Source organism: Coturnix japonica, chromosome 36 (assembly GCF_054131305.1).
Source record: "Coturnix japonica strain WE chromosome 36, WE-NBRP24, whole genome shotgun sequence".
In the NCBI taxonomy this organism is placed as follows: domain Eukaryota; kingdom Metazoa; phylum Chordata; class Aves; order Galliformes; family Phasianidae; genus Coturnix; species Coturnix japonica.
The window spans coordinates 5,755,936-5,765,830 of NC_140698.1; the positions used below are offsets into that span (position 1 = coordinate 5,755,936).

Consider the following 9,895-nt stretch of genomic DNA (forward strand, 5'->3'; position numbering starts at 1 on the left):
CGACCCCCAGCCCTGCACGCACCACCCAATCCCGGCGGCGGGGAGCCGAGTCCCGTGAGCTCCGGCAGCGCGGGCCGATATAGGAGCGATATTTCTGGATGGGAGGAGTCAGGAGCTATAAGCTCATTTTGCAGCTCAATTAGTGATGCCCCAAACGCCTCCAGACCTGAACGTCCCTGCCCAGAGCCTGTGAAAACCAGGGCACTCCTGTGCGCCTGCATGTAACAGTAGTTTCAATGTAGGTAATGATCCTTCAAGGTGAAGTGCCTGCGGGTTCTGCAGCAAAAGGGTTTGATGGCCCCATTGAGGCGGGGATGGATCCAGAGAGAAAAACAGGGAAAACTGGCTGCCTGCCGTCCCCTTGGTCACCCCCATAGGACCCCACTGAGCTCCAGGCCCTTCTCAGCTCCATTGCTCCTCTCTGGACACACTCCAGGGTCTCAGAGTCCCTAATGCTCCGAAAAAACAATAAAGGAAGTTGTCCAAGGAGAGGTGAAAAGAACCTCATCGCTTATTCACTGCAGGGAAACATCTTCAGTTTGGGGGGTAAACGGAAGAGAAACGGCTGCATAAAATGACAGCTTACAGACAGGAGGAGGCTGTCAGGTGTCACGGTGTTATTAAAGGCCACAAGAGCACGAAGGGAAGGAGTGCAAGAGTGGGATTAGGGCAGGGGAGCTCCTGAGGGCTGCCAGCAGATCTGCAGCCTGCGTTCGATCTGTGTGAAACCCACATGGCACAGTTTGACTTCAGCACATTGGCACATCCTGAGCACAATGGAGTTATTGGTGCGAGGGCAGTGCCTGGGGGATCCCAGCTATTCCGTGCTGTGTAACAGCAGCAGAAAACAGCTGCAGAGAAACCTCAGAGTGCTCTGTGAGATCTCAGCTGCAGCTTATCTTGGGCTTTGGAGTCTGAGCACAGGGACAGCAGAAATCCATCTCCTGTCCTGCACTGAGCTGGGCCCAGCAGGGCAGGCAAACCAGGGCCTGATCTTTGGGAAGGCTCCTGACGTGGATGTGAGTTAGAGCTCAAAGATGAGTGTGATTCCACAATCATTATTGTCATCCTACAGACTCCACGTTACACAAAGCGGAAGGCACTTAAACCTGCCCTAAAAGCATCATTGCAGTGGGAATATCACATCTCACCCGTGATTCACGGCCTTAAGCCCTGCAAACACTCCATTCTATGTGATGTCATTATACCTATATTGCTAGCATGCTGTAGATTCGGTGCACGACGACTTTAAAAAGACACATTTAAGGCTTGTCTCACAGAAAGGAAGAAGTGACCATGAAATATTATTATTTCATCTGAGATGTACTTAGTTATGGAATGGAGCACTGATGAATCACGAGGCAGCTCTGCTCCGAGCATCGTGCAGAGGAGCTCATGGGCTTCTCTGGGACTGCAAACCTCCCTCTGAGGAATCTTAACTGCAAGAAACCTGGCCTGAAGGTTTGGTCCCCATTCCCAGTGTTGTGACAAGAGTCACCTCAGTTCTCTGTTACTTTACTTCAGATAACCCCACTGGGTGACCCTTGTGTTGGTCTCTTACAATTGGATCTAGGAGGTGCTGGCTGCCTGTGTTTATGATGAAAGAGCAGCAGTGATGTGGGTCTGTGTGAGGTCACAGTCATTGCTGGGTTGGGAGGGTTTGGCCCCCAGCTGTCGAGCAGAGCTGGTGCTCTGGTGAGCGTACTGCACACAGACACTGAGCTGTGAGCATTCCTTGTTGGAGATCATCCTTTGGGAGCCCACTGCAGGCACCGCTGCGGCGTGTGTGTGAGCTGGGCACAGCCCGGACTGACCAGGCCAATAAGGTGAGCTGGGTTTGGTGCTGGGCGGCTGCTGGAAGGAGTCTGAGCAGAACAGCTGGGCTGGGGAGGAGCTCCCAGCTCAATGGAGGCCCTTCCGAGTGGCTGTTTGCAGGGGAAATTGATTCCTTGTGAGATTCTGTCACACGTTTTGGTGAGGATGATGAACTGCCATTACTGCCCTGTGTGATGCTGCAGTGCAATGGAAAGCACAGCAGTGATAATGGGGTATCAAAGTCCTGGGCTGCAGCAGGTGAGGATAAGCCCGAGTGCAGCAGCTGTGGGGCACAGAAAGGAAGGAAAAAACTGCTGACCATTGGAAGGGCTCAGGCAGGCAGTGATCTCCAGTCAGACACCCTCACCTGCACTGCCAACCTTTCAGTGATGTCTGGGAGGGGTTTGCATGTGCCTGAGCTGCCCTGGGTTGGCCCTGCCATCCCACCAGGTGCTCAATCTCTGCTTCAAGCCGTGACTGAGCATCGCTGCTACAGCCCTGCAGAACTGCTGCTGGTCCCCAGCCTTTGTTTTAGACATTAGAAGGGAAGGAGAGCACAGACTTCATGGAGTGCAACTTGTGCTTTATTGACCCCCGGATCCAGCACATTTTTAACAGAACCCCCTGAAGTCCTGGTGAGATCCAGGTGCTGAGCTGGGCCGTGGGCTGTGCAGTGACATCACAAGCACAGTGAGCTCACAAGCGCTGCCTGGGGCCACGGCTGCCACCAGTGAGTGCCAGAGCCGTGAGTGCTGCGCAGAGTGTGGACACGCTGTGTCAGCCCTTGTCCCGGCTGGCAGTGACGGTGGTGGTGGCTGCTGGTGCTACCTGCTCTCACTGACAGTGTTGCCCAGCCATTGCACTGGTGTGTTAGCTGGAAGGGAGGAGAACTGCAGCTGTGCCCGGGTAAGCCAGAACTGGAGGTTTCTCAAACGTGTGAGTGGTAGCGCTGCATCCACTGCAGCTGCAGCAAGGGTAGATGATGGAGTCCTTCTCATGGCAGGAACACAAAATGTATGCTGCAAGGTATATAACTGCTGGTGGGATGGAGAACAGCACTTGCTGGGGAAGTCATGGCACTTAGACACACATTGGTTCCAGAGCTGGCACAGTTCTTGCAATCAGCTGCTTCCAAGGCATTGCCCTCCTCGAGAGCCCAAACTGCATCAAAAGAAAGCTGGGAAAATGCTTATTCCTCATGATTCTTCCCTTGTAGGCACTTCCTGTAGGGTTCCGGTCCGAGAGGACTCTTTGGGGATCCAAGCAGTTCGAGCACAACCGTCTCTTTGCAAGAGCAGGGAATTCCTCTGGAGATAACCCAGACGGGCTCTAAGAATTTCACCATGTCTCAGCAAAGAGGCGACTGCTACTTCTACTTCTACTCCACCTGCACTAAGGTACGGTTGACTTTCTTCTGCCTGGGTTTTCTTCCATTTCCTCATGTTGAAGAGAAAGTGGTGGAGCAGGGGAGACCTGCTGGTGATGTTACCCTCATAGCGCTGCTAACAGCCTGGGCTAATGGCATGGACATGTTTCAGGCTGTGCTCTTATTTTCCTGTGGTTTCCTTGTGCTTGCAGGGAGACAGCTGCCCCTTCCGCCACTGTGAAGCGGCTCTGGGGAGCGAACGAGTCTGCAGACTGTGGATGGAGGGCGGCTGCTCGAGGAGTAACTGCAAGTTCCGTCACATGAGGATTGATGTGAGTGTTTGCCTAAAGATGTGCTTTCCAGCTTAGTCTACAACACCACTTTTCATGGCTGTGGTTGGGCTGAATGCACTTCTGCAGGCTGGATATGTTTGCTGTGAAAATCTTACTGGTTTCTGTTTCTAGAGGGGACTGGGAGGAGGTAAAGAAGGCAGAGAATTCAGTGCCTTAGGTATATCACAGCGGGAGATGTTTGCATTAGGAGCCAAAAGCATTTTCTCCCCAGATGCAAAAAGCTCGCATTGCTCAGCCTCCTAAAGCTGCTGGAGCTGGGTGGTAGGAGAGAGTGGCACTGCCCTCCTGCCAGCAGGGCTCGGTTGTGCCCTATCGGGCCTTCTCCATCCTGGATTTCTCCAGAGCAGTTCATTCTGGCTGCTTGGAGTAGTGAAAGGAGGGGCAGGAAATGAGGGTACAGAGCTAAGGCTCCACACAATGGTTTCTGATGGCTGTTGGAGCGCGGCATCTCCCTGCAGACCTGATGTGCCCGTTTCCATGGCCCTTTCTTTCCTTCTCTCTGCAGAAGCAGCGCAGTTTGATTCCCTGCTTCTGGGAGAACCAGCCCGGAGGCTGCCAGAAACCACACTGCGCCTTTCGTCACCTGAAGGAACGCGGTGGGAACAGACCAACTGCACTGCTGAGCCACAGTGAGTGTCCGATGGCGTGAAGCATTAAAGGCTCAATTCTGAATGTCAGTTCTGAGCGGGTGCGGGATGCATGTCACCATTCATTGGGGTGGCAGGGGAGAGTCGTGATAGTGAAATATCCGTCTGTGCTTTGGCTGTCAGAGCAGCGCTGGGCTTTTTCTGGAGTGAGGAAGATGCACTGCAGGTCTGTGCTGACTGCACAGCATTTGGGCAGCGGAAGGCAAATGTAACAAACAGTGCTTGAAAATGTGAAGCTTGTGGTTGACTGTGCTCAAACCTGCCCCCAAAGAGACGCTCATCAATCATTCCTTGTTTCTTTTCTGCCAGAAGTTGACACCAGTGGCCTTCCTCCAAAGAGCGGCCTTGCAGCAAGTCTGGGGAACCAGACAGAGGTTGACAAGGCACCAGAGAGAGGTACAGATACTCAACAGGCTCCTGGGTTTGATGCTCTGTTTTTCTACTGAGATCTGACTGTTCTTTCCCGGGACTCTTTGCAGTTGACATCCCAGTTTCCTCCCATGGCCCGGCTGGACTTAAACGCAAACGGTCGGAGGAGGAGAAGGGAAAAGCGGGGGAATCGCCCTGCAAGAAAAGAGTTAAAGGTGAGCACGAGGAACTCGTTACGGTGCCTCAGAAAAGCAGTGCTGTCATTTTGCATTGCTCTCTGTCAGACTTTTCCTTGCCCTGGATTATTACTGAGTGCAGCTATTGGGTTTCTTTGTTCCTTTGTACGCGTTGTTGGTACACAGAGATGACCGTGTGCAAAACATGGCTGAGAATCCCGGACAGGGCATTGCAATTCCACTGGCCAAATGTATTTAACTTTGTGGAAGGGTGGTGGGACTGATAAGAGAACTTGATCTCTCTTGAGGCGCAGCAAGACAGTACCAGCTCTCTCTTCCTTTTACTTTAGGTGGGCGCAGGGTCTCTGTGAGGCCCATTGATTGGAAAAACACCTTCCCCCCAACGCGGAGACAGAAACGAAAAGCAGCAGAAATTCATCCATCTGCTGCTGAGGATGCGGATGAGCCCCCAGCTAAAAAACTACCAATGGTAAGAGCAGTGGAAAAAGCAGTAGTGGATATGAAAGGTTTACATTGCCCTTGAAGAAAAGGAAGAAATTCCAAGTGTTCTACAGCTCTTCTGTTTCCCTTGAAGGCAGCAGATGTCTCACAAGGTACTTGTGGAAACTCTGACCTGTGCTTCATACTCTGTCTTGTTTCTTCCTAGGAGACTCTTGCTTCAGTCCCGCCCGAATACACCGTGCTCAGCACCGAAGTCATAAAGCTTCCAAGCAGGTGATGACCACAACTTGTTCTTCCTTAATGCCCTTTTCCCATCAGACAGAAGTTCTTTCACACTGGGGGAAAATGGGGTGTTTGAGATGTGTCATGGCATAATGCAACAAAGGAAGAGGTCATCTGAGATCATTGAAACTGCTTTGTCAAAACCTCTGCTGAGTTCATGGGGAAAAGTACCTCAGCCAGCAAGCAGGATTTTGCAGAGGAAGATTTCTTGACATGTTTACAGACAAAGCATTGAGGGTGGCAATGTGTTTCTGCTACAAAGCCCAGCCCCTGATTGCCAGACTCAAACTGCTCTACTTGAACAGATGAAAAAGGCACCTGCTGGTTTCCTTAACTCCAAAGGCAGCCGCAGGTTAATCGAATCACCATCCCTATGTGGGTGTGAGGGGCGGGAGGGTCAACTACAGACCTCAGAGCTGAAAGCACATCTCAGAAATGTCACGTAGATTGTTCTTTTCCTTCCCACAAGTCTGGAGCTGCTCCCAGGAAGCCATGCAGACCCCATGGCACAGCCAGAGGAATCCAACACTACATCATGTTCCTCACAAGGGGCAGAAAATTAGCAGCTGAGCTGCACAGGGGCGGGGGAAGCAGCCATCACTGAAGACAACAACCTTGAGGAGCTTCTGATGGAGCTCACAGAAGAACTGGAAGGAGAAACTGATGTGACGTTGAGGATGTGGATGAGCTCCTTCTGGACCTGTCCGACATGACGGCTTAACACCATCGCCTGATTGGACAGTTTAAAACAACAACAATTAAAACCAGCCCTGTTCCTTTCCAGCCCTGCTCCTTTTTATTGTTACTCTGTGGGTATTTCTGAGACTCTGCACAGTCTTAAAGCCGAGTCAAAGCAGTGACAATCAGCACTGACTGCATCCTGTTCTGATTTCCTTGTGGCTCTGAGTTCAGGTCCTGCACCCGCCGCCAGCTCTGGGTGCTGCTTCAGCATCGAGGGCACAAAGCTCCTCTGTGGGCACAGAACGGCGTCCATCCAGGGCTGAAACTTCCTCCTTCCTTCACCCTCAGCAAAACTCTGCCTTGGGCCCAATGGGAGCTCTGCTGTTCTGATTCCTTGGGCAACCCTTTGAGAAGGCAGTAACAGTGGGCTCAATAACTGAGGCTGAAGCACAGCACTCAGGGCAGGGGCTCATGGGGGAACACAACGACGGGGGATTCAGGAGCTGGGGGCAAAGCCGCTGTGCAGGGAGCGGCCCCAGCAGCCGCCGTGGCTTCGTGGTACCCCGGTGGTCGGGGCCTGGGCGGCCTCTGGCGGCGGCATTGCTGGCACAGCCCTTACGTTCCTTTCCATTCCCTCCCGTTCCCCATCCCATCCCATCCCACCCCATCCCATCCCCATCCCATCTCTATCCCATCCCATCCCATCCCCATCCCACCCCATCCATCCCATCCCCATCCCGTCCCTTTTCGTTCCTCCCCGCCCACCCAGCGGGGAGGATGCGGGATCATCTATGAAGGTGCGGGGCCGGGCAGAGCTGCGGGGTGTCCGTGCTGCAGGTGCCATTGCCATTGCTTTGCCCCATGTTTGGCTTTAGCGTCCTTCTACTCCATCGGATGGGATTGGACCGCACTCCGCCCGCAGCGCAGCGCACTGAACTCACCACACCAGGTCTCCGAGCCTCAGACTCACGGCCGCCATCTTACCGACACCGCACAATGCACCACAGGACAGCACAGCACCACGAGGGGCGGGGGTGGCGGAGACGGTGATTGGATAGTAGCGGTCACGTGGGCGGGAGGGCTGTCCTTCTTGCTGCATAATCAAGTTTCTGCCAGCCTGTTAGACTTCCCCACGCAGAAACCACTTGGGAGGTTTCACAGAAGGAATGGATATCTCGCATTCAAATTTGGCTTCTTCAGGCTCAGTCACATCCTCATCACACAGCTCCTTTACTAGATTAATGGATTGCTCTTTAAGAAGGATGGAACAAGAGAAAGCAGATATTTAGAAAGAATGTAAAAAACTCTTACATTATCACCCTACTTACTCACGTCAGCATTACTGCACATGAACACTACACCTATCACCTCAAAATGCCTTAAAAAATCATTAAAAAATAATAGAAAGAAAGGAATGTTGTTAAGAAGTCAGACAATAAGACTGACAACCTGAAGAGAGCCCAGATCTTCTGATTCCCAGTTCAACATCCAAATCAAACCATGACCTTCCCATCCCAATATCAAACTCCTCGCATTACAAAATGGAAAAGAGGTTCAATGAAACACGAACACTGATAAATACTTTGGTTAAATACAGCAACTTAGCTCTGAACAACAAGTTTTCTCCTAGTAAAGGTCTCTGTAGCTCAAATGTAATGACTCAACTTAGGAGAAATTCCTTTTCCAGGATGTTCTTGCCCTTACCATTCTAACAGTGGCAAAGCTGGGGACTGAACTCTTGAGTAGTGTGCTAACTCAAATGTCTCCATTTTCTTTATCACACTTAACATCATATATATACCCTAACATTGTATATATTAAAAAAAACCCAAAACCTGTGCTCTTCTGAAACAGACAGAGAAAATGAAGAAAAAGTCAAGCTATGTTTTTTATCCCTCAACATTCAAACACAAATCTGAAGACTAAAGGTAGAAAATCAACCTCCTAAGAAAATAATCTGTTTTACTTAGCAAAAGTAAATCCCAAAAGACAAGCTGGAGATTTTGTGGGCACAAAGGTAGGTAGGTAGGAGTTTTTATTTTTGTCAAAGGTCCTGGTGGTGTTTAACTTCCTTGACATTAAAGCAAAGGATGTTAGCTGGTTTATAACATAATTTAAGCGAAATCATCATCAGAAGCATAGTTACCTTTAACTGTAAGATGGGCACGAGATTCTGCCCTTTATGCTACAAATTCGATTTCTGCTGCATCATTGACTTGGACACGTGTGTAAGTCAGCAAGTAGGTCTTTACTGAAGCAGAGAACCACAGAGTCACTAAGGCTGGAAAAGACCACTAAGGTCATCTAGTCCAACCTCCAACTCATCCCTACCAAACTGTGCTCTTGAGAGCAAACCCACAACTATACTTGGCTTCCTTGAGCAAAGAGTTCTGAGGCACATGGCCAGGCTGAGCATCACCCATCTGGTTTCACAGCATCACTGCCTGTTCTCTCATGTCAATGAAACCACCCATTCCCCCACATCCACATCCCCACCAAAGTGGAATCTAAACATGGCTTCTACAAGGACTGACCGAATGCGGCCACCGTCACCATTAAAGTACCTGAGACAGAAGGATCACACTCACTGTCAGACAAAACCTCTTTGGAGAGGTGAACTGACTGCCCTGGTCACCCCCACTTTGGAAATAACTGCACTCATTTCCTACCTGCTCCTGGCAGTGTGGGATGGTGGGATAGCATCACACTTCCCACACTAAGCTTCCCACCATGTCACTTGTTCCACCATAACCTCAGTCCCAAAACAAAAGGGGAACTCCCTTCTGAACCCTCTTCGCTTCATTTCAGATGTCCTTTCTGCTTGATCTCCAACCCACAACCCACTCAGGAGAAAGATCTCCCTCTTACACCCTACCATCTTGCCGCATTCTGATGTTGTCATCAGCCTTCAGCTTGTCGTCATCTTTGTACCACTGGCTCTGAACCTCATCGTGTGAAATCTCACAGACAAAAGATGCACTCCCATATTCATTCACTTCCACATCTTCCAGTGGTTTAACAATCTTGATATCTCCAGCTGTGAAACACTAGAGATATATTTGTCAGGGTATTTCCAGAACTGAGTGCAGCATCTTTTCCTTACACATATTTGCTTGGAAAATAAGTAGGATTATGTTTTATTCTAAACCATCATCCATTCCTGATTCATTTCTCTCTTCAACACGGTAAATGCATTATTGCCTTTGAACTTAAAGATAGACTTACTAGCTACAATGGAGCTCCCTGCAAACACTTTTCACGGAAACCAGAATCTCATTTATTCTAAAACCTTTCAAGCAAAATTAAGGTTAGAAAAACAATAGGATGGAATGAATCTTTAAGGTCATTTAGTTCCAATGCCCCTGCTGTAGGCAGGGACACCTCCCTCCACACCAACTCTTCTTAACAGGGTCAAGGCTTCTCTCAAATCATTCTCCTCTAAGCCTGTGCCTGTGCTTGGGATTGCCCTGACCCAGGTGCAGGGCCTTGTACTTGGCCACACTCAAGTTCATGAGGCTGCCAAGGGCCCACCTCTCCAGCCTGTCCAGTTCCCTCTGGGTAGCATCCCTTCCCTCTAGCACATCAACAGCACCGCTCAGCTTGGTGTCATCTGCAAACTTGCTGAGGCTGCATTTGATTCCACTCTCCATGTTGCCTACAAAAATGTTAAATAACACTGGTCCCAACACCACCCTCCACCTGGACACTGAGCTATTGACTGCTGCTCTCTGAGTGTGACCATCC

General features: G+C 50.4%; 1 protein-coding gene across 1 annotated transcript; it reads left to right on the forward strand.

Moving 5' to 3' along the window:
• The first annotated feature begins 3,117 nt into the window (after positions 1-3,117).
• On the forward strand, positions 3,118-6,033 carry LOC146755163 (uncharacterized). The gene is made up of 8 exons (XM_085526388.1): positions 3,118-3,212; positions 3,394-3,513; positions 4,040-4,163; positions 4,491-4,577; positions 4,661-4,765; positions 5,077-5,216; positions 5,394-5,461; positions 5,940-6,033. Exons 1-8 carry the CDS (start codon positions 3,159-3,161, stop codon positions 6,031-6,033), a joined length of 792 nt encoding a protein of 263 aa, XP_085382514.1. The 5' UTR covers positions 3,118-3,158.
• The last annotated feature ends 3,862 nt before the right edge of the window (positions 6,034-9,895 follow it).